Source organism: Pelecanus crispus, chromosome 6 (genome assembly GCF_030463565.1).
Source record: "Pelecanus crispus isolate bPelCri1 chromosome 6, bPelCri1.pri, whole genome shotgun sequence".
NCBI lineage: Eukaryota > Metazoa > Chordata > Aves > Pelecaniformes > Pelecanidae > Pelecanus > Pelecanus crispus.
Window position 1 is genome coordinate 623,212 of NC_134648.1, and position 27,944 is coordinate 651,155.

A 27,944-nucleotide genomic window follows, 5' to 3' on the forward strand; every position below is an offset into this window, starting at 1 on the left:
CGAATATACCTGTTCCCTGGTATCGATTCTGGAGCTTTGACCTAATCCATAAAACACTGACTTGTTTGTCTACATCCATCTAAACAGCTTTTATGGTTAGTCTGGATAACTGAACCAGTGTAATAAAGCGATGTTTGCCGGTGTGTTCTTTGGTACAACGTGTGCGTGCTCGTGGTGTATCTCCCTTGTCGCCTCGCAGGTGGAACTTGGGGGGCTGAGGGGCCTCGGTCTGAATTCCCCGCCAGTGGAAAGGCTGTCAAACGCGTTGGCGCTGTCCGCAATGGATGCTGGGCTTTAAGGTAATGAACTTGTCCAGATTTTCAGAGAAATGGCCGTTACAAGCCCTCGGTCCGCTGTTCGGCAATGCTGCTCGCGGTGTGTTGACAAGGGTGGTCTCTCCGCTGTGGAGCGGACTTGGGCCGTGCACCATGTGTTGAGCTCTGCAGTCTCAGTGCTTCCCGCTCACGTCCAGCGGCGCAGGGGGGCTCTAACCGTGGCAGTCTTGCCTGGTTTTAGGAATCCTTTTGTGATCATCTCGGAGAAGTACTCAAAAGCAACCTGGTATGGAGAAGATGAAAGGGCAGCTGATAAGCCTGACGTAAATAACGTTTGGGGTGGCATAAAGTGAGACCATCGCTGTGGAGATGGAGGCAGCAGCCCCCCACTCCTATACACATCTGTATCTTGCTGTGCATTTTCTTAGCTCACCTTCTTTGTCCAAAAACTGGAACAAGGTACCTTCCTCGCCCCAATATTTGTAGCGAGACTGACCAAAGGTAAGTTGTTGGCTTTAACAAGGAAAAATGCAGGGGAATCCTAGAATCGTTTAGGTTGGAAAAGCCCTTTAAGATCATCCAGTCCAACCATTAACCTAACACTACCAAGTCCACACTGAACCAATCAAGGGCAGACCAGACTGAACCATGTCCCCAAGTGCCACCTCTGCCCGTTTTTTGAACGCTTCCAGGGATGGGGACTCCCCCACCTCTCTGGGCAGCCTGTTCCAATGCTTGACCACCCTTTCTGTAAAGAAATTTTTCCTAATATCCAACCTAAACCTGCCCTGGCGCAGCTTGAGCCTATTTCGTCTCGTCCTATCGCTAACTACTTGGGAGAAGAGCCCAACACCCCCTCCCTGCCCCCTCCTGCCAGGCAGCTGCAGAGAGCGATGAGGTCTCCCCTCAGCCTCCTCTTCTCCAGGCTGAACACCCCCAGCTCCCTCAGCCGCTCCCCACCAGCCCTGTGCTCCAGACCCTGCCCCAGCTCCGCTGCCCTTCTCTGGACACGCCCCAGCACCCCAATGTCCTTCTTGTGCCGAGGGGCCCAAAACTGGACACAGCATTCCAGGTGCGGCCTCACCAGCGCCGAGCACAGGGGCACAATCACCCCCCTGCTCCTGCTGGCCACACCATTCCTGACACAAGCCAGGATGCTGTTGGCCTTCTTGGCCACCTGGGCACACTGCTGGCTCACGTTCAGCCGCTGTCGACCAACACCCCCAGGTCCTTTTCGGCCAGGCAGCTTTCCAGCCACTCTTCCCCAAGCCTGCAGCGCTGCATGGGGTTGTTGTGACCCAAGTGCAGGACCCGGCACTTGGCCTCGTTGAACCTCACACAGTTGGCCTCGGCCCATCGATCAAGTCTGGCCAGGTCCCTCTGCAGGGCCATCCGACCCTGCAGGCTGGGTGAGAATGTGCTCAGCTGATGCTGTTGTGGGTGACCTTTTTTTTTCTTGCAAGTGGCTTCTCGTCGTTTCGGAGGTACGCTGGCAGGGGGTTCGACGCCGCTTTGCGGTACACAGCTTCCACGTCCCTCGAGCCCACTTGTGCCGGCTGTCGTTATTTGTTACGGCAGGATTTTAGGCGGTGGTTCCGAGTTGTTAATGCTCTGCTAACTGCCCCTGAGACCGCCCGCCTGCACTCTCCTTGCTGTCCCTGCGTGCACACGATGCAGCGGTGCTCCACAGCCCTTAAAAGCCGGTTCCTCCCGTCCCCGTGCTGCCCACGCCGACGCAGCCGTTGGGTTCGGTCGCAGAGGGGCTGCTGCGACGTCCCCGGTGTTGCACCGAGGAGGTGCTGACCCTGTGTGCGTTTGTCAGCAGTTCGCTTGACTTGGTTGTTCCAAGCGGCGCTCCGGAGGTGCCGGCTGCACGGGCTTACGGTGAAAGTCTGCCAACTGGGGCAGCCAGAAGAGGCTGAGCGCAAGCGGCCCGTGCCCCGCCGCCCCTAGAGCTCCGCTCAGCGCGTCTGTGGGTCCGTCTCGCCACACATTCCGCAGCCCCGCCGCTGCCCCAGCTGCCTGTTGTGCCGGGACGAGGCGGCAATAGCCAGGGCTGCAGAAGAGTTTCTTTGCTGCTTTTTGCTTTTTTTTCTTCCCCGCACTGTGACTTTCTGGTCCTATTGCTGGCCTTAAAGGGCCTGTGTGATGCTTTTGGCATCAGCAGCTCCTGACACAATTATTCTGCTCTTTCTTCTTTATTTTTCTTTTAAGCTGGACTTGCTAAGCTGTGCCTAGCAAAGGAGCAGGCCATGGCCCATGCTCGCCTGCCTGCAAAAGCCGGGTGAAGGAGCAGCAGTGGGTTTGATCCCGCAAGGAGGTAAGCCAGGGAGGGCACGCGGGCTCCATTGGTGCCCTTTTTCTCCAATGCTCCTTCCTCAGAGGTGCCTTCTACCTTCCTCTTCCTCCGCTGGTAGGAGCTTGCAGTGAGCGGAGATTCCAGCCGAGCGGCTGCCGGGCTGTCTGAACATTCCTGCCTTCCGCTCGCCAGCCCCGGACAGTTTGTGCTTTAGGTTCGAGCATCATCTTTTCTTTTTTTTTAAAAGGATAAGTGTGTGTGTGGGCTGTCGTGGTTCAGCCCCAGCTCAGCACCACGCAGCTGCTCGCTCCCCCTACCCCGATGGGATGGGGGAGAGAATCGGAAGAGTGAGAGTGAGAAACACTCCTGGGCTGAGATAAGAACAGTTTAATAATTGAAATAAAATAAAGTAAAATAGTAGTAGGAATAATAACATTATTATAATAATACCACACAAAGCAAGTGATGCCCAATGCAATTGCTCCCCACCCGCCGACCGATGCCCAGCCAGTTCCCAGCAGCGATCGCTGCTCCCCGGCCAACCCCCCCAGTTTCTATACTGCCCATGACGCCGTATGGTATGGAATGGCCCTTGGGGCAGTTGGGGTCAGCTCTCCTGGCTGTGCCCCCTCCCAGCTCCTTGTGCCCCTGGCAGAGCAGGGGAAGCTGCAAAGTCCTTGCCTGGCATAAGCAGCGCTGAGCAACAACGAAACCATCAGCGTGTTATCAGCGTTATTCTCGTCCTAAATCCAAACCACAGCACTGTGCCTGCTGCTAGGAAGAAAATTAACTCCATCCCAGCCGAAACCAGGACAGGGGGTAATTATTTTTAGTCTCAAAAGGTTGCAGAGTGCTGCTCTAGGCGGTGTTTCCTACAGGAGTTCAGACCCGGGCAGGGGAAGGTAATTTGGGGGAAGCGCCTGCGGCTGAGAGCACAGAAGCAGCTGCCCGCTGTTGGACGCGGGCTGAGACCCCTCCGCAGGTGCACGTGTCAGAGCAACCAGCGTGGGAGAGGTGGTGCGGCCGTCTGGAAAACGCCAGATACGTGGGCTGGCTGCTGCTGGCGAGCTTTTGCAGGAGTGTTTTGGCCACGAATAAACAGCTTTTTCCTGCTTTTTCCAGCCTGGGCTGGCTGAATGTGCCACCAGAAGCAGAAGCCAGCTGAGGCACCTCTGCTACATCCCTGTGGTGGTAAAAAAAAAAAAAAACAGAAAACCAACCAACCAGCCAAAAACCCTGCGAGGGGTGCGTGGGCCACCTTGCCGCTAGCTGAACTGCTCGTGCGTTGGTCATGGGAAGGGTTGGTTTGTCGGCCTGCGTCGCTGAGATGGTGCTATTGAATTATCCCCACGGTTATCCAAAGCCTGACCTAAGCACAGGCAGGGACAGCCCGCCGAGTCCCTCGGGAACGGCATTTCCAATTTGTGTCGCAGATGAGGTTTGGGAACTGGGGACGGAAGCCATGGCTTGCTCTTTCTCCAACTGGTTTTAATACGCCTGGAGGAGGGGCTGCATTTTGGGAAAGCCCGAGTCCCGGGTGGGCTGGGAAGCCTGATGCTCCTGGAAAGGACCCTCGATTGCAGGATGAAGCTCCTCTCCCACCCAGGCAGCGTTGCTGGGTTACAGTCAAACCTTGGTCTGTTTTCTCCCTGAAAATGAATTCCCTGCCAGGAAAACGGTGAGCCCGTCTCCATGCATCGACCCGGCACGGGGGCCGCAGAGCGCAGCGGCAGGGCTGCGGTGGGTGAGCTGGCCCTGCTGCTGGATCTGGTGGGATTTCCCGGGAATGTTGGTCCTCTGGAGTGTCACACCGCTCTGCGCGGCCAGCCCAGACCGCCTTTGCTTGGGGTGCATGGCTTGCCCCCCACCCCCAAAACTGCAATTATTCCATTTTCTACAACTTGAGTGAAGTGACTCTTGCTGTTTGAAATTATGGTGGTGCGGCATTTGAGGTAAGGTGGCTGAAAACACGGTTATGAAGCCAGGGTAAAAAAAAAAAAAAAAGGAAAGATCTCCGTGCCCGTCGCGCGAGAGCATGTGTCGGGGAGGTTTGGCTCCGTCACGGGAGCAGGCGCCTGCCAGCGGGCACCGATCCTGTGGTCTCCAGACTGCTGAAAGGGCTTTTTGGGCCAGAGCCCGCGTAAATGGCACCGGGCGCTTGGAGAAGCAGCTTCGCCTTCTGCTGCGCCGAGGGAGAGGAGCGGCCGGAGAGGAGAGCTGGGGATTTTCTTCAAGCCCCAGGGATGCCCAGGGATGCCGGAGGGATGGGGCTGGTGTTGCCCCCCTGGTCCCCTCAGAAGAGCAGCCTGGACACCTGCGTTGGGTGAGGATCCAAGGATTTGGCTCTCGGGAGAGGATCCGCAGCCCCCACATGGCTTTTACGGAGGAGAGCTGCACCCCTTGGGGGGCGAGGGGCCCTGATGGAGGGAAATAATAAGCAGGGCCCATGGGGTGGCCTTGGGGGGGGGGGGCTGGAAGGGGCAGAGGTGCGGCAGGGGAGGGTGGTGGGTGGGATTTGGGGTGGTCCTGGGCAGCTGGGGGGGATTTGGGGTGGCCCTGGACAGCCGGGGGTGGGATTTGGGGTGGCCCTGGGCAGCTGGGGGTGGGATTTGGGGTGGCCCTGGGCAGCCGGGGGGGGGATTTGGGGTGGCCCTGGGCAGCTGGGGGTGGGATTTGGGGTGGTCCTGGGCAGCCAGAGAGGGGATTTGGGGTGGCCCTGGACAGCCGGGGGGGGGATTTGGGGTGGCCCTGGGCAGCCGGGGGGGGGATTTGGGGTGGTCCTGGGCAGCCGGGGGGGGGATTTGGGGTGGCCCTGGGCAGCCGGGGGGGGGATTTGGGGGCAGCCCCCGGGGGGTGCTGGTGCCGTGACGCCGCAGTGGGGCCGCGCTCGCTTTGGGGAGCCCCAAATTCGCGGCGGGGGGGGGGGGGGGGGAGGCCGGCCCCGTTTCACCCCCGGGGGGGGCGGAGCGGCCCCGCCCGCAGTCCCCGCTCCGGCCGCCGCCATCGGCCAGAAAATGCGGCTTTTCCCCCCAAAGCAGCGGTGAGCGCGAGCCCGGCGGGGGCTCGGGCGGGGACGGGGACGGGGGAGCCCCGGGGGATGCGACGTGGGGGGGGGGGGGGCTGGCAGCGTCCATGCCCGCCCTGGGCTGGGGTCGGGGCGGGTGGTCTGGGTCTGGGTGGGGGGAGAAAGAGGGCGATATCTGCATTTTTATCTTATTTTTAACGCCAACTTCCCAAGGAAAGTTGCCAGCCTGCGGAGCCGGGTGCTGAGAGCGGCAAAGCAGAGCGAGGGAGCTGGGGGGCGGAGGGGGGGGCACGGGGGGGGCTGCTTCTCCCCCCTGCTTTGCCAGGGGGGTTGGGCTGGGTTGGAGCAGAACCTTCGGCTCCGGGGGGTGCAGAGGCCGCCCAACTCATCGCACGAGTGAGCAGGAGGCGCTGGGGGGGGGGGGGGGGGGGGCAAAGCCTGGCAGCCCCCCCGCATCCCCGCTCTTGCAGGCGCGAAGCATCCCGGCCTGTCCCCCGTGGGAGCGGCGGGGGGGGCTCTTTGGATCCAGGAGCCATCCCCGCTCCGCTCAGCATCCCTAGGGAGCCCTGGGCAGCCGGGGGCCGGGCGGGGGGCTGCAGCCGCACAGCCTCTGCTGCTCCCCAGCTCGCTTGGCCCGCAGGCCGCCGCGTTCCCCTCCCGGTGCTGGGGAGCCGACGCGCTGCCGCTGCTCCGCGGATGCCGGAGGCCGCGGGGAGGGGTCCCCGCTCTTCTCCGCGGAGCCCCAAAGATTTTTTTTTTCTTTTCCCCCCTCCCCGCGGCGTTCGTTACCTGCCCAGGTAAGATCCGGCGACGAGCGCTGCCAAGGATCCAGGCTTTCGCCGAGTGCGAAGCCGGCGGTTCCCGTGCCGAGCCTCGCGGCCCTGGGAGGTGCGGGATGGCGCGGGGTCGTCGCTTTGGGTGTCAATCGGGTGGGATCGCGGCGGCCCTTGCTGCCCGGGCCGGGGGTCTGCCGGGGAGGTGGGCGCTTCGCCTCCGGTGGTAGGATGGGGAGGGCGATGGGTGAGCGAGCTTGGGGTCGAGCGCGCGTAAGGGGCAGAGCCCAACCCTTGGTGTTTTGTCAAGTTTTGCACGCGTGTCTTTTTTTTTTTTTTGGACAAACGTGCCAGCAGCGAAGTTGACCCTGCTTCCCTGCCTTGCGGATCCAGGCCAGGCAGGGCTTTCCCCCTCCGGCAGGAGAGGGGTGGCGGAGGACGGGACAGCCTTGCTCGGAGCCCAGGATGGGTTGCTCGGAGCCTGGGATGGGTTGCTCGGAGCCTGGGATGGGTTGCTCGGAGCCCGGGATGGGTTGCTTGGAGCCCGGGATGGGTTGCTCGGAGCCCGGGATGGGTTGCTCGGAGCCTGGGATGGGTGCGCAGGAGCAGCAGGGACGGTGCTGGAAGAGAGGAGGGGTCTTGCTGGGGCGCCAGGCTCACCAGTGAGAAGAGTTTAGCCCGGTCTCAGCTACCTGGCGAAAGCACGCACGGGTGCCTGGGCTCAGGCAGGAAGGAAAGGGTGAACGCGCAGATCGCTGCTGCGGTTTGTACCTTGGATTGCGACGTTTCGGGATTGCAGCGTGCGCTGGAGGGGGGCTCTGCGCGGCGTGGGGCCGTACCCGCGTGGTCCGGCTGCTCCGGGAGCAGGAACCGGGGTTTCTGTGTGAGCTGGTTTGGGCCTGGGACGCTCGTGATGCCAAAACAGCGGCGAGGTGGCAACCCCCCCGAAGTCCGGGGGGTGGCCCCCCATCTTCCAGAGGGGGACGCGTGGCCTTGTCGCCGTTTCATCGCCCCCCCAAGCAGGAAAAGGCCCCCCGAGCCCTGCAGCAGCGGAGCTCCCCGTCCCTTGGCAGAGGGGGGCTGCGGCGGGCGGAGGGGGCTCTGCACCCCTGAGCCCGGGCGCTGCCGAGCCTCCGGGTCTCCATGGGGGAAAAACCATCGGTCCCTGCGCTGCCGGCGGTGGGAGAGCGCTGCCAGGCCCCCCCATCCCTCGGATTTGATTTCCCAGGAGGGGATTTGAAAGGCGGGTCGGGGGGGCGAGAGAGCGTCTCGGTGAAACACTCGCAGGGAAGAGCTTGCTTAACGCAAAACGCGATAAATCCCTTCCCCGGGCGCCTTGCGCCTTCGTTTGCCCGCTCAGGAAAGGCTGATGCTGTTTTGCTAATAGGAAAATACCACCGAATTCAGTCCCTGCGCCGAGCGCTGCAGTCGTTCCGTGTCTCTCTGGGTGACGCCTTGGAAATCTGGTTAAGTTGCTGCTTAGAGCTCATTAGAAAAGGCTGTTTTGCGGGGAAAAGCTTTGAAAGAAATGGAAAATCAGAAGGAAACGGAGGGTTATTAAAAGGGATGTTTGCCCTTCTGCAGAGAGGGTTGGTCCTGAAAACTTCGGTATTTTCATGTTAAAAAAACCCATCAGGAAGCATCGGAAGAAATGGAGCCTCTTAATTAGGCACGGTAATTTTTCAGGACATAAAGAGAGGCTGGTTTGGGTAAATCTCCGTAATGGTGCACTGCTAGGATGCCAGCGGGGATTTCCAGCGCTAACCAGCAAAGCGTCCCTTCGCTGAGCTTGGGCCATGCAGGACACGAGTTTAGCACGTTCTCAGCCAAGATTTTTACCGAGTGTTTCTCCGTTGCACGCAGAGGTTTATGCCTCAGGAAGGGGGTTGGGGGACGAAACGGGCACCTCCCAGCCCCGTCCCAGCCCCGCTGGCATTTTGGGTTAGTGACTCGATTACATTTCGAAAACCCCTCCTCCTGCTGTTACCCCAAGGCGGGCCGCGTTGCAGAGGGGGCCCCCAGCCACGTCAGGCCAGCGGGGCTGATATTTTACGCTCTAATGCGCTGCAATTCCGCCTTTGCCGATTCAAATCCAAGCCCGGATGGTTCGGGGGGGGTTTGATCACCCCTACGGTGCCCGAATCTGCGAGGTGAGCCGGAGGGTGATAGCCAAACACCGAGTGCTGCCTGCGGCAAACCCAGCTCCTCCCGCCCCGTGCCGGGCGGGCTCTGGGGCCGTGTGGGTTTTGCAGAGGCTTGGGGGGCTCTGATGGGGGCGGTGGGGAGGTTTTAAGCCCCCGGGCTTGGGGTTCGGGGATCGTGCTGTGTGGGCTCGCGCCAGCGGACCGTGGTCCGTGGTCTCCCGGCACGGGAGCCGGGTAGCAAGGGGGGTGCTGGCTCGGTTCGCCTTGGATTTGCTTGTCGGGTGCTTGCGGGGGGTCCCAAACCCCAAACCCCCTTTGCGTAGCGGGAAGCAGCTGGCTTGGATGAATCCGCCTCGGCATCGCACGATGCCTTCGCCGGGAGCCGTCTCACAAGAGCGGCTTCCTTACGTTCGGGATGGATCTCGCGTACGCCTCACCTGGGAAAACCCCGTCGGGGAGGAAGGCGATTGAGCTTTCCCGCTGCAGGGATCGGTTCCCGGGAACGGCATCATCTAACCCCACGGCGAAACAGAAGCGGGGTCGCTCCTCTCGCACGTGGCCACGGCAGAGCCGCGGGCGCAGAGCAGCCCCGCGGGTGAGGCTGGGGAAAGCCGCCGAAGGCAGAGGCAAGATTGGAGCTGGAAAAGAGATTGAAAAGCAGCAAAGGGCTTAGAGGGCTCCTGGAGCGGAGACGTCCACGCAAAGAGCGACTGAAAATGTCACCCGTTAAATACTGCTGAGGTGAATCGTGCGGCTCTGCGTCTCGGCGTGGCCACGCTCCCGGTTCCCGTGGGGTTTTCGGTCCCTTCTGTAGCTCCGTTGGCAGCTGAGGTGCTTTAGCGCACGTTGACTCTGTGCCTGGAAGAGGAGCCGAGGCCGGGAGCGATGGAGGGGGAGCAGCTATTTAGCATCCCTGCTAAAAAAATCAAAGGGCGGCTATTTTTTAATTTTTTTTTTTTTCCCCCTTTGTCCTAACTCACAGTCTCGCGCATTGCAGGCTGTCCCGCTAGCGGGGAGCGTTCGCCATGGACCACGGTCACGTCAGCAGATACCGCTTAAGCGGTGAGTACCTCGGAGCGGGCCCCGGGGAAGGTTTTGGGGTAGAGCTGGCCGGGGCCACGCGCCGAGCTGCTCCCGGGAGGGGTTGCTGGTCCTTGCGGCTTTCTGCGGGGGGAAGCCTTTGCCGCACACGCACGCGGGGTTTGCTTTCCTGCTACGAGGGTAAAACCCTTAAAAATCCCGAGCTTGGCAGCGTTAGGTGCTCAGCTCTAGAAAACGAGCAGGCACGAGTAGGAAGCGGGTTTCCAGCTCGGCTGGGATTTGTACCTGGAGTTGTTCAGAAGTAGGAGCCAGTAAAGGGTTATTTTGCCCCAGTTTTGCTCCCCTGCCTTAGCCGGGGACATGGGGGATAAATCACAGCTCGTCGCAGATCACAGGGGGTCCGGGTTGGGGTGGGGGACGCAGGAGCTGGCTCCTACCCCGAGGCTTCAGCCCGCGAGGTCCCTCTGGGCTGCTCCTGGCCCTCCGGAGGGATCACAGCCGGGTGCTTTGGGTGCCAGTAGTTGGGTGCTTTGGGTGCATCCCTGCACTGGCTCCTGCCCGAGGAGGTTTGGGGGCGGCGGGGGGGCCAGCGGGCCGTCCCTCTGCTCGGATGTGATGTGGGAGGAAGCCTGGCTTGGGCTTTTTCTGGCTCCGAAGCTGCTGCTGAAGGAGGGAGCACCGTGGCGTGACGCGGGAGGACTCCCCGGCAGCGCTCTGTAATAAGAACTCTTTTTTTTTTTTTTTTTTTTTTTTTTTTCCCCTTTTTTTTGTGTTACACGGAGCGATCAGTGTTGGTTCAGTCGCTGGGGTGATGGAGGCTGGTGCAATGCAGCAACAACTGCTCACCGTGCCATCGCAGGGCTGCTGCGTCCTCCCCGCTTTGCAGCCGCAAGCCCCGGCTTTCTCCTCCCCGGATCACATCAGCAGCAGTTGTGGGGTTCTTTCCCCCATTTCCAAAAGCTTTTTGTTTCTCCCCCCCGCCCCATTTCTGGATTTTCTTGGCATCCCCAGCCCGTGGAAAACCAGGCAGCAGTGAGGGTTTCCCCGTGGTGGAAGGGGCGATGCAGATGTGCGCTGAGCACATCTGTAAGCGGGACGGAGCCGTAGCTGGTGAAAGGAGCCCCCGGCACCCCTGGGGTGATGCAGCCGATTTTCTGTGTCCGCTGGGGAACGGGGCTGAAATAACGTGCCCTCGCCTCCCGGGAAAGCAAAGCGAGGACTGTGATTTATCGGCTTGCAAAGCTGCCGCCCGGCACCATTTGCAGCCCGACCGAGCGGGACGCTGCGGTTTATCCCCCGCGTTGGCCGATCCCATCCCAGTAGCTTAGAGCCGAGCTGCTGGCGCGGGAGCGGCAGAGGATGAAGGCTCTGTCGCGGGGTCGCGGCCGGCTGACGGTGCCTCTTGTCCCCTCGCAGTGGCCGCCAGCCCGCCCCGCTGGGAGATCGGCATCTACGTCGCCGGCGCCTTGGCGCTGCTGGGGATAGCCGCCGTCAACCTCTGGAAGCTCTGGCGCTCCGGCAGCTACCCGGCGCCTTCCCCCTTCCCCAACTACGACTACCGATACCTGGAGCAGAAGTACGGGGCGGCGTGTTCGGATGCAAAACACAAGGTAAAAGGGCGGGAAGTTTGGCTCGCCTCCTCTCCCTCTGCGGCGCGTGAGCCGCTAGAGGGGCAAAAATCATAGAATAGAATCCTAGAATCGTTTAGGTTGGAAAAGCCCTTTAAGATCACCCAGTCCAACCATTAACCTACACTGCCAAGTCCACACTAAGCCAATCAAGGGTAGACCAGATTGAACCATGTCCCAAAGTGCCACCTCTGCCCGTTTTTTGAACGCTTCCAGGGATGGGGACTCCCCCACCTCTCTGGGCAGCCTGTTCCAATGCTTGACCACCCTTTCCATGAAGAAATTTTTCCTAATTTCCAACCTAAACCTCCCCTGGCGCAGCTTGAGCCCATTTCCTCTCGTCCTATCGCTAACTACTTGGGAGAAGAGCCCAACACCCCCTCCCTGCCCCCTCCTGCCAGGAGCTGCAGAGCGATGAGGTCTCCCCTCAGCCTCCTCTTCTCCAGGCTGAACACCCCCAGCTCCCTCAGCCGCTCCCCACCAGCCCTGTGCTCCAGACCCTGCCCCAGCTCCGCTGCCCTTCTCTGGACACGCTCCAGCACCCCAATGTCCTTCTTGTGTTGAGGGGCCCAAAACTGGACACAGCATTCCAGGTGCAGCCTCACCAGCGCCCAGTACAGGGGCACAATCACCTCCCTGCTCCTGCTGGCCACACTGTTCCTGACACAAGCCAGGATGCTGTTGGCCTTCTTGGCCACCTGGGCACACTGCTGGCTCATGTTCAGCCGGCTGTCGACCAACACCCCCAGGTCCTTTTCAGCCAGGCAGCTTTCCAGCCACTCTTCCCCAAGCCTGCAGCGCTGCATGGGGAAAAAAAAAAAAAAAAAAAAATCACCTGCGTCCTCTCGCGGCGGGGGCAGAGCTGTCGGAGACGGCCTGGTGCTGCTGGAGCGTGTGGGGGGATCAGCGCGGAGCTGCGAGCAGGGCTGGGGAGCCGCGGGGTTTGCTGCTGCAGCAGCTTGAGGCCACGCAGGGGCTGAGGCAGCCGGAACGGCGCCAGCGAATCCCGGCTGTCCCGGCTCCCTGCGAAGGGATGGCGTTGCATCGCCTGGTTCTCCTCTCCCTCTCGGCAGCGAGGGGGGGCCCCGGGCTCGCACAGGGCGCTGGGCAGGACCTCACCCATCCGCAAGAGCAGCCTGCGGGCGGACGACACCTTCGAGAGCATTAACGAGCTGGGGAGCCTGGAGCTGATGAGCAAAGACCTGGGCTTGGCCCCCTACGGCCCGTTGAAGAAATCCATCTCGGCCGACTCGCTCAGCTCCATCTCCTCCATCGGGAACAACTTTGGGCAGGATTTCACGGTGGGGCAGGTGGAGGTCTCCATGGAGTACGACGGGAAGGCGGCCACCTTGCACGTGACGCTGCTGCAGGGCAAGGACCTGCTGGAGAAGGAGGACGCTCGCTTCGAGTCCTGCTTCATGCGCATCAGCCTGCTCCCGGCCGAGCAGATCGTCGGCATCTCCCGGGTGAGCCGCTCGCCCCTCTTTGCACGAAAAGCCCGGGTGCACGTGGCGCCGCTCGCCGCCTGCCCGCTGCAGCCTTCGCTCTCCGGCCGCGGCATCCCTTGGCCAAGCTCCCCGGGACAGCGCCGGCGCCCTGGGAGCAGGGGGGTCTGGGCTGGTCGGGGCCGGGTGCGGTTGGCACGGGAGTTTTGGAGCCCTGCTCGGGGTGGGGGGTTCAGCGTGCTGCGGCGTAGGGGTGTCCAGGTGCTTTGTGCGTCAGAGACCCGGCAGAGGCAGAAATTCCTCCCTCTTGACCGGGACGTGCGATGACTCTGTTGTCTCCGTGCCTTGCGGCAGGTTTCCCTGCTCCTCTTCCCCTGCCCTGGGGGCCAGGGATGCTGCAGGAGCTGGAGGAAGCGGCCTGGGGTGGGATTTGGGGAGAGGCGGCGTTTTGGGCACGGCTGCCGGCGTCGTGCCCCGTCCCGGCACACGTGCACCCTAACGAAGCCCGAGTGCGGGGTCCCGCAGCCGCCTCTCCTTTCTGCGGCAGCCGCGGCGCTCGCCCTCCCCGCGTGGGATGCGGCGGCTGAAGATCCGGGCGGCTGCACCGGCCCTGGCACGGCCGGGACCGGGGGTGTTTTGGGGGCGAAACCTCCCTTTTTGAGTGCCCCGAGAGCTGCTCTTAGAAAGCAGGAGCCGCGGTTTTCTTCCAGCAGCTGCTTTTTGCAAAGCTCGGGGTCAGCCAGTTTGATTTAATCAGGATATTCCCGAAAGGAGCGGGAAGCTTCATCCCACTAAAGAAACCTTTCCATGGGGGTGGAGGTACCACTCCGGTGAGCACAAAACCAATGCCTTTAAAATATTTCCACAGCGCCCGTTTAGGGCCGTTTTTCCATCCGAAGATCAGGCTCTTTATTTACGCTCTGGAGATATTTATTATTTAGCATCATTATTTATAGTTCACCTGCGCTATTTACCCTCTTTTGCTGTCCCGAGACAAGTCATAAAGACACATTTGGTTCTTTTCCTTTAATGCTTTACAGTACTTATGGTTTTGGTTGGGGTTTTTTGGTTTGATATTTTTTTTCTTTAAATAGCAGCTAACGTTTCTGTTGTACCTTCCATCCAGGGATCCCACAATACCACGTCAGCTGCAGACAGGCAGGCATCAGCGCTGCAAATCTGCTTTTCCCATAGAGGGGCTTTAGTCCCCTGGGGCTCTGGAGCTGGGCGGTATCCGATGGGCGAGCACGGGACTGCTGCGCTGGGAAGGGGTGATGGAAGGTGCCGCCTCGCGAGCTGCTTCGCGCCCTCCGTCCCAGGGATGGAGCGTGTCTGGGAGCAGCCGGCGAGTCCAGGCGGCTCCTGGAGCGATAAAGCCCGGTGGGTTCAGGGCCGAGCCCCCTGCTCCCGCAGCGGGATCCCTTTTGGATCCCTTTTCCACCGCAGCACCCGGCCTCGGATGGGCAGCGGGGAGACGGCGGCTCCGCTTTGCTCCGCGCCATCCAAGGCTGCGGCTTCCATCCCGTGGGAGCACCGGCACTCCTTTTAGGACATACCCCGATTTGCGGGTGGTGCCTCGGATGCCGCAAGGGATAGGGCTGGAGGAGGGCACAGGCAGTCCCCAAAGCGGTGATTGCAGCGCAGTTCCCCCCACCAGCGCTTTGGGACCGGGTAGCGCCCAGCGCCCCGCAGGATGGGGCCCCGGGGAGCTGCCGCTGCGGTTGCTCCAGGTGAACGACGCGACGTAGGGATGACGTCTGGCAAAAAGCGTCGGCCCCATTTGGCACGCTTGGGGCTCCTGAAGCCCTTGGGCTCCGGCTTGGAGAGGGGCTGGGGGTTCCACCCCCTCGGCCAAATCCTGCAGCCCGGAGCGGCCGAGCCGGCCACACATCCGAGCTCCCGCGGCACGGGGATGCCCGGCTCTCGCATCTGAGAGCACCGGGCCAACCTTACATTTTTAATTAAAAGAATTAATGGGCCATGGGGCAGGTCACAGCCCCTGTTTTCTACCCCAGTTCCTGAGCGGCTGCTGCGGTCAGGTGGGAAATAACTTTTGTCCCCATCGAGGTGGGGCCCCCGTAGCTCCTTTGGGCTGGGGGATGCTCTGCCCTCACCGCCCCAAAGCCATGCGGCTCCTTGCAATTCCGAGAGGAACGGGATCAATCTCGGACACAGCCCCAAAACCCGGCGGGTACGAAGGCAATCCCCTCCTTCCCCGCGGCAGATTCAGCGGAGCGCCTACGCCGTGGCCTTCGACGAGCGCTTCTCCATCCCGCTGGACCCGGCGGCGCTGGAGGAGAACAGCCTGCGCTTCTCCGTCTTCGGCATCGACGAGGACGAGAGGAACGTCAGCACCGGCGTGGCCGAGCTCAAGCTCTCCGACCTGGACCTGGCCACGCGTCCCTTCAACGCCTGGCTCTACCTGCAGGACATGAACAAGGTGAGCAGGGGGGTGCGGGCCATCTCCCACCCATTTTTTTTTTTGGGGGGGGGGGATGTTTCTCCTCCCTGCCGGGCTGGGGTTGATGGGTGATGGCACGTTGTGTCCCGCAGGCGGTGGACACGGTGGGGGAGATCCTGCTCTCCCTGAGCTACCTGCCCACGGCCGAGCGCCTGACGGTGGTGGTGGTCAAAGCCAAGAACCTCGTGTGGACCAACGGCAAGGTGACCGCAGGTGAGCAGGGGATGCCTGGGGGGCGCGGGGGTCCCTTGGTCTCCTGCACGCCGGAGGTGGGCTTTCATCCTGGTTTATCCTGCTACGCTACACGGGTGTTGACTGGAGCGGCTCCCGTTGAGGACAGACCCTACCAGGAAGGTCCACCGGCGATGGCTTCCCCCACTTTCTCCATCTGGCAGGGGAAACGCGTGACTGACCCCAGGGTTTTTCAATCCCCCCGCCCCGAGCAGATCCCTTCGTCAAGGTGTACCTGCTGCAGGACGGGAGGAAGATCAGCAAGAAGAAGACCGCGGTGAAGAGGGATGACACCAACCCCGTGTTCAACGAGGCCATGATTTTCTCGGTGCCGGCCATCGTGCTCCAGGTCCGTCCTGGCTCGGGGGGCACGTCCCATCGCTCCTCCAGGGCCCCAAATCCCTGCACTAGTGAGGAATTCCTGGGGTGTGAGGGGCTGGGGGGATCGCAGGAGCTGTGGGGTGGGGGCCATATATGTGCACCTATGCTTTGGGGGATGTATGCGTGGGGCAGGGGGTGTAGGGGGATGTGTGTGGTTGGGTATGGGTGTGTGCGTGGGGAGGTGCGTACGTGATTTTTGAGTGGGGGGGATGTGCGGGTATGGGGTATGGCTGTTGGGGAGTGCGTGGGTTGGGGGGTACAGGGGATGCACATGCACGGGGTTGTGCATGTGCACGGGTGCGTATACGGGTCTGGGGACGTGGGGAAGCAGGGGGATGAGGAACCGTGGTGGCAGGGTATAGGAGGGTGCGTACGTACGGGGTATGGTTGCGTATGGGGTAAGGGTGTGCAGTTTTCAAGTATGGGGGGATGTGTGTGAATGGGGTGGGGGTGTAGAGGGATGCATAGGTAGCAGGCATAGAGGGATGTGTAGCGGGTATAGAGGGATGTGTAGGTAGCGGGTATAGAGGGATGTGTAGGTAGGGGGTATAGAGGGATGTGTAGGTAGCAGGTATAGAGGGATGTGTAGATGCTGGGGGTACAGAGGGATGTGTAGATAGGGGGTACAGAGGGATGTGTAGGGGGTATAGAGGGATGTGTAGGTAGGGGGTACAGAGGGATGTGTAGGGGGTATAGAGGGATGTGTAGGTAGGGGGTATAGAGGGATGTGTAGGTAGCAGGTATAGAGGGATGTGTAGGTAGCAGGTATAGAGGGATGTGTAGATGCTGGGGGTATAGAGGGATGTGTAGATAGGGGGTACAGAGGGATGTGTAGGGGGTATAGAGGGATGTGTAGGTAGGGGGTATAGAGGGATGTGTAGGTAGCGGGTATAGAGGGATGTGTAGGTAGGGGGTATAGAGGGATGTGTAGGTAGCGGGTATAGAGGGATGTGTAGATGCTGGGGGTATAGAGGGATGTGTAGGTAGGGGGTACAGAGGGATGTGTAGATGATGGGGGGTGTAGAGGGATGTGTAGATGATGGGGGGTATAGAGGGATGTGTAGGTAGCGGGTATAGAGGGATGTGTAGATGGGGGCATAGAAGGATGTGTAGGGGGTATAGAGGGATGTGTAGGGGGTATAGAGGGATGTGTAGGTAGGGGGTATAGAGAGATGTGTAGATGATGGGGGGTATAGAGGGATGTGTAGATGGGGGTTATAGAGGGATGTGTAGATGGGGGGTATAGAGCGATGTGTAGGGGGTATAGAGGGATGTGTAGATGATGGGGGGTATAGAGGGATGTGTAGATGGGGGTTATAGAGGGATGTGTAGATGGGGGGTACAGAGGGATGTGTAGATGATGGGGGTACAGAGGGATGTGTAGGGGGTATAGAGGGATGTGTAGATGGGGGGTACAGAGGGATGTGTAGATGATGGGGGTACAGAGGGATGTGTAGGGGGTATAGAGGGATGTGTAGATGGGGGGCTATAGAGGGATGTGTAGATGATGGGGGTATAGAGGGATGTGTAGATGATGGGGGTATAGAGGGATGTGTAGATGATGGGGGTATAGAGGGATGTGTAGATGGGGGGTATAGAGGGATGTGTAGATGGGGGGTATAGAGGGATGTGTAGATGATGGGGGGTATAGAGGGATGTGTAGATGGGTATAGAGGGATGTGTAGGGGGTATAGAGGGATGTGTAGATGATGGGGGTGTAGAGGGATGTGTAGATGATGGGGGTGTAGAGGGATGTGTAGATGGGGGCATAGAGGCATGTGTAGGGGGTATAGAGGGATGTGTAGGTAGGGGGTACAGAGGATGTGTAGATGATAGGGGGTGTAGAAGGATGTGTACTTAGGGGGTACAGAGGATGTGTAGGTAAGGGGTACAGAGGATGTGTAGGTAGGGGGTACAGAGGATGTGTAGGTAGGGGATATAGCTGTTTTCATGGATGTGTATTTACAGGGTGGGGGATGTAGGGGATGTGTACGTGTGGGTTAGTATCGGGGGGCACGTTTGTGTGTGATTGGGAGCGTATGGGGATACGTATGTATGGGGGGTGTCAGCGCTAGCAACGCAGCGACCGCTCTGCGCCGGATCGTTGCGACAGCCTCGTGCTCCCCCGCAGGACCTGTCCCTGCGGGTGACGGTGGCCGAGTGCGGCGAGGACGGCCGCGCCGACAACACGGGCCACGTCCTCATCGGCCCGGCGGCCAGCGGGATGGGCATCACGCACTGGAACCAGATGCTGGCCACGCTGAGGAAGCCCGTCTCCATGTGGCACCCGCTCCGGCGAAACTAGGCTGCTGGCGGGGGGAGCCCGGCGCGGCCCCGGGGTCCTGCACCCCGACACCAGCCCTGCCCCGGGGACAGCGGGCAGAGGGGGGGCTCTGCCCGCCCAGCGGCTCGGCCGAAAGCCGCCGCAACACGGCGTTTGCAGCCGGGCAGGGGTTGAGCGAGACTGCAGCACTGAAAAGGCAGAGCTGCCGGCGTGCCTCGGCTGGAGCATCTCCCTGCCAAAATATTCCGGGGACGGAGCAACTCCTCGGCTGCGTCTCTCCCCATCCGGGTCGCCCTCGCATGCGCTGGGGGCTGTGAACGGACCCACCGAGAGAGGAGCTCTCCCTTCAGATGGACCAAAACCAGCACCCACCTCCCCAAACCGCTGCCGGGCCTCCGAGCATCCCGCGTGCTCCCCGGCGGCCCCCCGAATCCGGTGGTGCCCGCGAACTGGACCCCGCGGGCTCCCGGGGAGGGGGTGGATTTCTTTGGAGGGCGGTTTTTGGTCGAAGGGGAGGGGAAAATGGAGAGGGGGCTGATAAAGTGCCGGCACGGCGTGGTTTCTCTCGGCGTGTGTGGTTTTTCTGCTGGGTCTTGGAGGGATTTTGGTGCGCTGCACCGGGGCTGAAACGCTTCCCATGAGAATGGAAAAAAGGGAGAAGTAACAGCAGAGAAAGCAATTGTTATTGTATATGGTTTTTCCTTCCATCTTTTTTCAAGCAGAGTAAACCTCTGGCCATCTCTCCGCTGGCTGCGGAGGGTGTCTGGACTTGACGAGCGATTTTTCAGCCTCTTGGGTTCGAGGTCAGATCCAGGCTGAGGGTCATCCCCTAAAGGTCCAACATGAGCGGGGTCAGCTTCTCCCACCCCGGCCCCTTTTGCCAGCCCAACTAACCCTCGGGGCCGCTCATAACAGCACGGCAAATTCCAGCTTTTTCAAGGCAAATCTTGTGGCTGGGGGTTGTTTTTTTACAGCTGTTGGTCCTGGAGTCACACTTGGGACTTGCTCACCCCAGAACTCGCTCGTTTTATCCAAAATCTGGGTGCAGAGAGGAACGTCTTGGCCCTGTGACCGAAGGCAGACACGAGACACCCCTAATTTTGTAATTTTTAAGCCCAACTCCTGTTTCAGGGGGAAAATCTGGGTCCTGTCTGCTTGAGGGCTCCTGGCCTAAGCAAGGACCAGCCCCTGGGTAAGGTTTGGGGTTTTTTGGGGAGCCGATGCCCACTCTGTTTTCTGGAGGGGTCCGATGGAGCTCCCCCGTGGCATGGGCTGGTGGGCAGAGGATGCCCTGGGGACGCAGCCCTCGCTTGCACCGGAGCCTCGGCTTTCCTCTGCCTGCAGAATGCCGGCGGAAAGCCAGGCAGGAAAATCTGGGGGTGTTTGGGGCTGTTTGCCAGAAAGCCGGTGCCATGGCATGAGCATGGTCAGGGATGCGGTTGCTTGAATGATTTGAGCAGGAAAAAAAAAAAAATGTGTGAACAAGCCATTTATCCCTGATTAAAGCTAACACCGTGGTGGCACCCTGGGCTGGCAGCAATTTTTCCTGTCTGCTCATCCGTCTTCTCTGCCTGACCTTCATCTTGGGGCGAGGCTGCGATTCCTGTCGCATCTTCCCCCTCTGCAGCCCCTCGCAGACACTGCCCTGGCTCTTTCCCCCGTGTACGCCCAGCACCACTTGCCGACACACCGATTTTTCATCTCCCGCGCTCGGTCTCTTCCTCCTCCCCACCCTTCCCTCCAGGAGCCCCGATGTCCCATCTGCTGCCACGCGAGCTGGTGCCATCCCTCCGCGGGCTGACGCACGGCCGGCCCCGGCGACCGAGGCACGAGCCAAGGCGATGCTCGCAGCCGAGGCAGGTGCAGGCAGCCGGGTTTGCCCGGGACTGGGGCTGCAAATGGAGGGTTTCTTTGAAGGCTGAGGTTTACTGAAGGATGAGGAGGGTTTTTTTGGAGTGTGTTCACAGCCGGTACTAAGAGGCACTGAGGTTTGCAGGAAAATTTGCTTACTAGCTACCTCACCTAGCATTTGGGGAGAGACAGACAGAAATGCTGGGCTATCTTGCAGCCCCTGCAAACTGCTCAGCCTTTGGTCAGGATGAGATGAGCACCTTCCGCTGGTGCTGAAATCACCAGTGGGCAAGATCTGCGGTGTTCAGCCCCCAAATGATGGGCCATGTGTGGTTTGGGGCTTTTTATTGTGCCCCTCTCCAGCCATTCCTCTCGTGGAGGCACCTCAGCACTTTTTCCTTCATCCTGGGGCCTGCGTGTGCCACCCTGGGGACAAAAAGTGGTTTCTTGGGCTATTCCTCAGGGGGTGGTGGACCCTGTGCGATGCATCGGTACCTGCTCGGAGCCATCAGCGAGAGGGGATAGGGCAGGGGGCTGTGGGTGGATGGAGGAACGCTTTGGAGATGAGGATCAGCAGGCAGAAAACATGGGAGACAGATTAGTTTTGGGGGGGTACAGGAGCAGGGCACGGGTCCGGGAGGGACGGGCGATGCTGAATGCGAGGCTCCCTCCTGCCTGGGAGGGCTGCACAAAGCTCGTACGGCCGTACCCTGCCTTCACTGCTGCGGACTTTCCCAGCGGACATCACCCTCCAAGGAGCTTTGCAGCAAGGGCAGGGAAAAGAAACGCATCTCCTCGACGGGTCTGGGAAGTGTCGGGGAAGGGAACGGCACACAGCGGAGAGGGAGCGACCTCACCGGTGCTACCGGGAGGGACGGCGAGCGAAGGCAGTGGACGGCGGCTCTCCCAGAGCAGCAGGCTGGGTGTTTGGGAGCAGCTCGCCGTGGTGCCGGCAAGGTAAGGACTCGACGCCTGTCCGACCCCAGGCAGCCCCGGAGCTGGGGGGGGACGTCCTGCAGCAGGGCAGGGGCTGGGGGGGCTCAGCCTGCACCCAGCAGCCCCCTGGCATGGTGGGGAGGGGACGCAGCCCAGCTCTGCCTGCTCCCGGGGGCCAACCTGGGACTTTGGGTCTTGCCGGCCACCATGGGGACACACCGGTCCACCCTCACTGAGCCGTGCTGGGAGGATTGCTGGACTGGGAAAACAGAGCTGGAGGCATCCATTTTCTTAGTCATCCTCCCTGGAGGAGAGGGTCACCCAGGGTTTTCAGTTCCTCCCACGCTCCTGCTCACAGACATTTATCTTTTTACTGTAGCAAGGAGAAACGTCACAGCAACAGCTGATTGCTTTAGGCGTTTTAATATCTGTCTTTGCTGGTATTCTCCAGCCCCTCTGTGTACATCCATTACTTTGTCAATAAGGATAACCGGGACAAATAAAGCTGCTCTCCTTCCTCTGGCTCAGCTCTGTGGTTTAGGGAGGCCCAGTGACTATTTATTCAGGCTCCAAGCTGTCTACCACCCAAAATGAGAGCTCCCATTTTCCTCTGGGGCTCAGCACGGCCCTGTAGCTTCAACAGCATCTTTGGTTTACGTAGTCTGACCTGTGACTTCAAGGTTAAAAAAGCAGCATTCAGATCCTTCATTTCTCCTTGTCTTTCTTTTTGCTTTTTCTCTGGCTGGTCAGTTCGCTGAGCTTCTTGTCTAGGCGCCGCTGGAGATGGGCTCTCCTGGCTGGGTCCAGGGACTTGTCTTTGGAGCCGCTCCCGGGATAGAGAACCCCTTCTCCGCTGATCCTCTGCCGCGCATGGGCCTTGGCCTTCTCCCCACAGCCGTGAACCTGGCAGAGAGAGAACGGACGCTGGTGGCAGCCGGGAAACACGGCAGCGACTGCGTGCGTGGGGATCAGGCGATTTTATTCTCAGAGCCTGGAATTCCTCTTCCGCCTGCTTTGCACCCTCCCTAAAACCATCTCCCATTTATTTACAGCTCCTCTAACAGGAAACAAAATAGAAAGGTAATTCTTCTCCTTCTGGAACCCACACAGCAGGTAAATCATCCTTTTGGACGGTTTAAGTGTCTCCTTCCAAAACTTTAAACATCTGGGGGAAACTCACACTTGTCATGTGAACAGCTGGCTCTTTTATGGTTCTCACGTGAGAGCCAGAAATAAAACTGAGCTCCCGATTATGTTCTCTGCTAATAAAGCATGAGTTAGGGGGAAAAAGGAGCGAAACAGGAAAGGTGACTTGGGAAATAAGACGAGACCTTTTTAGCCACATATCTGCTTGTTTAGTGCAATTAGATCTGCCTTCTGTACTGGAATCAAAGCAGCTGCTTAATGCTAACTCTGTGCAGGCAAACCTTTTCCAAAAACCCAGCTGCGCTGAAGCCCAGCCCGTGTTTAAGGTGCATTAAGCCAAGCTCAACACCATCCTGAATCATCTCCACCAGGTCTAAGTTAGAGATCCTAAAAGTTTAGCCCTTCTGTTCGGTCCATCCCAAAGTCATTTGAGGTTTTCACGAACATAAGCTGACCTGAGGATCCCAGCCCGTTCCTTCAGCGCCGTGACAAGCCTTCCCGTCCCGGCTAGCGCTGCTGGAGCAGGTTGCCAATGGCCGGGAACAGCCATGCACCGCACCTGGCAGGCGGCTCCCAGCCAGGACTGGGATTTCTGAGCCTGCTGCCTGATCCTGAACCAGCTGTAGCTGACAGACCCTCCAGACCAGCTTTAAAACAGGCAGTAACCCCCGCGGCAGTAGGTGCCGGAGCGCAGGCTGAACACCGTTCAGCGGGGTCCGCTGTGCTGTGGTAGATGGGGAGGGGTTCAGCAGCTGGGGGCTGCTAAGGGGGGGCACGAGCTCTTTCTGAGCAGGGACCCTCCGGGTGCAGAGGCTCCAGCCCCTCTGCGATGGCTCCAGGTATGTGCTAGCCCCTCTTAGGGCCAGGCATGGGTAAGAGGGCCCAAGCTGTTTCACACTGAGGCCTGATAACATCTGGAAAAAGGGCTGAATTTTAAAAAAAAGCAAGAAAAACTCGCTGACGTGGGTTTTATCCTTCCAATTGTTTTTCACTGGAGTTCTCATTACAATTCAGCAGGGAGAGGTGATGCTGCAGGAAATAAATTTGCATCCCAACTGGATTGTGAATGACCATAAATACAACTATTCTTTGCCATGGAAACAGATAGTACTTGACAAGGGGAAAATCTATGCTGAGGATTTATAGGTCAGCTCGCCAAACGTTGCTAAGCTCTGGGAGGCTCCATGCAGCAAAGAGCTATGCCTGGTGATGCGGGACGAGGGACGATGGGCACAGGAGGCTGCAGCTAAATGGAAAATCGTCACCCCTCAGCCCGTGTGCTTGTCACAGCCACCACCCAGCCACGTCAACTCTGCCCACAGGACTCAAACCCCGAGGCCAGCTTACCGTGAAGCACCACACTGCCAACCCCGGAGGCTTAAACTTACCTGCCTCTGCACCTGAACAGAAAGATGAAGCCTGACAGCAGTTTAACCTTACTTTCTTTCCTTCCCAGATCTGGGAAGGGCTGTCAAGCAGCTACGGAAGAACAGCAAGGAGGAAGCTGTTGGTTCAGTGGCCATCACAGTAGTACTGCCCCAGAGGTGCAGGACGTTACAGGGCTGCTGAGATGCCTGCTCAAGAGTCCTCCGCCACAAGAAAGCAGAGCAGAGGAGGCCGAGGGACTGCTGCTGCTCAGGTATGGATGGGAGCTAAAGCTGAGGCGGCACAGTGGGAGCAACTCGGCTCCAAGCCAGCAAGGCACTTAGGGGAATGCCTAAATGCTGACTGGGCACGCAGCACTGCTCTGTGCGGGCTCAAGCCTTGACTTGTCCCGGGTTGCAGAGGGAACCTGCAAAGAGCTGGGAACCGAGCGTACAGGCTCCCTTGAGTCACTGCCTTAAGCCCGAGCCTCTTCATTTCTCCTCTCTGCCTTGCTTTATCTGCACGACCCGGGAGTGTAAATGCCAGAGAATGGTAAAGACAGGCACAAAGCAAGGGGGGAAAAAAAGAAAAAGCTCTCAGGAGGAGGTGTGCAGAGCTCACATGTTAATGCCTGGCAGCCCTTTCCACCTGCAGCTCTAGCAGAAGCTCTGACAGAGAGGGTTCTGCTTTACACTCCTTGCAAGGAAATCCTGCCTGTGGAGCTCGATGGGGAAAATGCCCACATTAAACCCATGCCGCTTGGCACACCCTACTCCTCTCCAGCCCCCTTGGGTGCTCAAAGCCCTGGGCAGGCTGCCCGGCCCCACGCGTACCTCCGGGATGTGATGGCTGAGGCAGTAGCACCTCTTGCAGTGGAGGCAAAGCTGTCCCAGCGTCGTAACGCTGGCTTTGCAGCGGGGGAAGCTGCAGGTGTTGTCAGCTTTAACAGCAGCAGAAATCAGAGCATCGATATCTTCTTCTACCATGCTGTCTGCTCCACTCTTAACTGCTGGCTTTCCTGCGGAGAAGATGGGGAAAAGACCTGGCCATTTAACCGGCTGCTGAGAAGTTGAGAACAAACCCACGCAACCTGCAGCTACAGCCTGGGCTAGTGAGAAGCAGCACAGGTCCGTGGAGTTGCTGTTTGTAGCAAGTGGGATTTCAGCCCCCGTGAGACCCATCGTGCCAGTAAACTCTGGCCTGTGCTCAAAGGCACTAGTAGGAGCTCAAGGCTCCCACCCGCAGCGTGCCTGGGTGCCTCCCTCTGCTAAAAGGGGGCTGGGGAAGAGGAAGGGACCATGTCTGGCAGGGAGGACGGCAGCTCCTGGCTCCGTTTTCCCCTGCCTCTGCATTTAGGAGGCAGCCGCATCCTTCAGTGTGCGCCAGGTACTCCTCTTAGTTCCTCTCGCTACATTTGGGAGCTGCCAATCTAACTCCTGAGCCTCTCTTCCTGGGAAAGGGTCCCCAACGTTTTTGTTTCGACTTAAGAAATGTGCCTCCAGGCATCCAAACCCCCTCTCCCCCAGATGCTGCAGCCAACTGATGCACGCTCCTGCCAGTTCTCACATCTCTGCAGTGACAAGCATCAAAGAGCTTTCCAAGAGCCACATCCCATGCTCCACGCACGCAGACAAATCCCAAGGCCTGGAGGCAAAACCACGGGGATTAAGTAACACGATCCATTCAAGGAAGACCATTAATTGTTCTGCTAAGGAACAGAGCACTGAGCGACCTACCTTTGGCTTCGCTTTTGTCTTTTTTCCTGCTGCTGCCCTGAGGGCTGGCGCTGGGCTCCTGAGCCTTCCTCGCTGCCTCCTCCTGCCTGGCTTTCTCCCTCTGAACTCTCTCCTGGTGCAGGGCTTTCAGGTCCACTTTCCCTGAGGCCTTGCTGCTTCCTCCTGGCTCAGCAGGGGCAGGAGTTTCCCTGCTGGGATGTTGTGGCTGAGGAAGGGGGAACTGCTGGCTGGTGGGGGTGGCTGCGGGGAGCCAAGGCTCGGCAGGCTCTTTCTTGCGAACGCTGATGTACCGATCCCTCCCTTCCCCGGTGCTCGTGTGCTGCAGCCCGTACTCCTCTGCCATTAGGTGAACCAGCATCCGATCGTGAGAATTGAGGGACGGGGGGAAATCCAACTGCGTCTCGTTGCTCTCCAGGAAGGCCACCAGCATGGCCTTGAACCTGTCGGTGCCATCTTTTGTTCCCAGGCTCTCTCTCCCAGGTCCGCTTGTGTTTGCGGAGAAACGTGCTTCTGGCTTCTGACACTTTGGTTTGGTTGCTGCTGCTTTGAGTTTCCTCCCCAGAGGCAGCTGTGGTTTGGGGCCAGATGCTGTGGGGAGCTTTGTGCCCTGCTGCCGCTCACCCCGGCCCTCCTGAGCGTAGTTTTCGGGCACGAGGCTGTCGAGGTACTCGAAGGCTGTGCGTACCTCCCCGTGCTGGCTGAAATAATCCACCAGCCGCTTCAGAAAGGCTTGGTTGCTGACGGTGCGGGCGTCGCAGATGACAGCCACGTGGCGCCGGGCACGGGTCACCGCTACGTTTATCCGCCGGTCTTCCGCAAGAAAGCCCACCTCGCCTGTGAGAAAGAAACCAAGGGGCTCAGGACTGTCAGTGGGTGCGGCGTTGGCTCCAGGTCTGGATTTGGCCCAAACGATTGAAGGGTTGCTTAGCTAAAGGGTGGGAGCGAGCATTAGCATTTACTGGACTCCGGTCCCTGACTCGCGCTGTCACCTTCATCTTTCTGCCTCCATTTCACCACCTGCAAGCCAGAGCCAGGGCTCCCCACTGAGCTCCCGGGGTCGGGAGGAGGATGGATGGCACACAGAGAGGAGAAATATTTTCCTGGGTGGCCCATGACACAAGATCAGCTGGGAGCCGGGAGCAAATGCAATATGGAGCAACGTGGAAGAGGCTCATCTTGTGACAGAAGAGGAACTGCAGGTAAAGAAATACACCCTGTCCTATACAACTCCCCTCCCACCTGCCCCCACACTCTTGATGGGCTTAAAGTAACAGCCATTTAGGCAACTCTGCAAGGTTTGCTTCCGCTCTCTGGCTATTTTCTCAAAGAAAAGCAGTAAGAGCTATCAAATGCCAAGATGACTCAGTGAGGATCAGCTAGCAAGAAGGGTAGCGTGGGTGGCTTTTGAGTTTCCAGCTCCTGGGGATAAAGAGGAGGCCAGTCAGGAAGAAATTAATGTCTCCGCGGGTGCGGTGACCACCCTGGCTCTGTTTCTGCCTTGCTGTGGCTGAGCAGTCTAGCTTGAGCTGCCTTTGAGGAACAGGGCGTGGGTGATCCCCTCTCTGCGCTCTGCAGCTCAGAGAATGATTTCCAGTTTCTCTGATGTGGTTTCACCTGACTGCAGGGGCAAGTCCAACTCCTCTGATCCAGCAAGAGGGTTTCCTGCTGGATCGAGAACGGCTGCAGAGGGACAGGCGCTGCTGGTCAAAGTCCCTGGCCTCCTCTGAGCTGAGAAACGCAGTTGCAAAACCAGTATGGATTTCTCCCAAGGGTCTCAAAGGGCGCTAACAGCATCTCTTGTGCCCCACGCAGACCAGAGCCGTGCCCAGACACCACGAGAAGCTGCCTCGTGCCCCCAGGAAAGCGAGCGATTCCTGCACCACGTCTGAGCTTTGGCTGCTAGCCGTGCACAGGAAGGGGGCCGGGGGACGCACGCCTTCACGGGGGACACCAGCTCCCACTGAGCTGAGGCGAGATGAGTCACTCATGAATACGGACTATTCTTAGTCCCGTCCCCCACCTCCATTCTCCCCCCAACGCTGCTTTTCTTGCTCCAGGCTTTCTTAAAAAAAAAAGACTCCTCCTTCCACGCATCCTTTCCCCTTTTTTTCCCTTCTAGACATCAGCACTCCCAGCACATACAGTGTCTCACCTTCAGCAGCATTAGCAGCAAAGGGAGAGCAGCAAGGGCTGAGTCCTGCTGCGGGTTTGAAAAGGGCAGTCATCCACGCAGGGGAGAGAGGTGGTTCACGGAGCGGTCCCACTCATGCCCTCCGCTCGAGCTGGCTGCCACAAACCCCTCCAGCACGGCCGATGGCTCTGCCAAAGGAGCCTCATGGCTCCGGGGCAGCAGCTTTTTTCCAGCTATTAACTTTCGCTGCAGCTGCTGATAGGAAAGAACTCGATTTTCCGCTCTAGATTTTGCTACCAAAAGAAGCATTTTTTGTGCATGACTTGTAATGCCAACTCCTGCTTGCTTTCTTCAGGGAAATGACCCAAAATAGGCTCCAAACCCAAGAAATAAGCCCCTCAAATTTTCACCTTTTGCAGGAAGTGCTCGGCACTCCAGTAAACGTGGTGCTAACCTGACATGTGCCATTCCTAGGATCTTGGTTTAAATAATTTCTGAGGCCTCAATAGCCAGGAAACCTTCAAACTAAGCAGTTCTGGCTTCCTTTTTACCTGCTACCTAGCATGGGAGCCTTCTGCAACTGTGACAGCACGTATATTTGTTCATTTAAAAAAAATAAAAAAGGCTGAAAAGGAAGGTTCTTGCCAGTAAATTCATTCAGAGCCGAAGTGCTAGGGATCATCAGAACTGCAATTAAACCACAGCACTTGGCAACATGACGAGGGACCTTTGAGCAATCATACAGTTCCCATTTCCTTCCCATTCCCCATGGAGTAACTCTCCAGCAGTGAG

The 27,944-nt window shown here is 59.1% G+C and overlaps 2 protein-coding genes across 3 annotated transcripts in view; one reads left to right on the forward strand and one right to left on the reverse strand.

Moving 5' to 3' along the window:
* The first annotated feature begins 9,541 nt into the window (after positions 1-9,541).
* On the forward strand, positions 9,542-18,008 carry SYT12 (synaptotagmin 12). Its single transcript, XM_075711907.1, has 7 exons — positions 9,542-9,578; positions 10,974-11,167; positions 12,259-12,651; positions 14,855-15,070; positions 15,184-15,304; positions 15,538-15,671; positions 17,835-18,008. The coding sequence occupies exons 1-7, from the start codon at positions 9,542-9,544 to the stop codon at positions 18,006-18,008; spliced, it is 1,269 nt and encodes a 422-aa protein (XP_075568022.1).
* Positions 18,009-21,217: 3,209 nt separating this feature from the next.
* IGHMBP2 (immunoglobulin mu DNA binding protein 2) overlaps positions 21,218-27,944 on the reverse strand; it is a 48,388-nt gene continuing 41,661 nt past the window's right edge. Inside the window, exons 13-15 of one of the 2 annotated variants that reach the window (XM_075711902.1) lie at positions 25,022-25,855; positions 24,119-24,303; positions 21,218-21,677 (exon numbers count right to left, since the gene is read on the reverse strand). In XM_075711902.1, the coding sequence (XP_075568017.1) occupies positions 21,480-21,677; positions 24,119-24,303; positions 25,022-25,855 (1,217 nt within the window). In that variant the 3' untranslated portion in view covers positions 21,218-21,479. Of the gene's footprint in view, positions 21,678-24,118; positions 24,304-25,009; positions 25,856-27,944 lie in introns of both variants that reach the window. The other variant, XM_075711903.1, reaches the window with a different exon arrangement.

Coding starts and splice junctions, on each gene's coding strand:
- SYT12 (XM_075711907.1), top strand. CDS start 9,542: ATGGACCACGGTCACGTCAGCAGATACCGCTTAAGCG. Junction 15,305..15,537: donor CAACGGCAAGGTGACCGCAG/GTGAGCAGGGGA, acceptor CGCCCCGAGCAG/ATCCCTTCGTCAAGGTGTAC. Junction 15,672..17,834: donor TGCCGGCCATCGTGCTCCAG/GTCCGTCCTGGC, acceptor GCTCCCCCGCAG/GACCTGTCCCTGCGGGTGAC.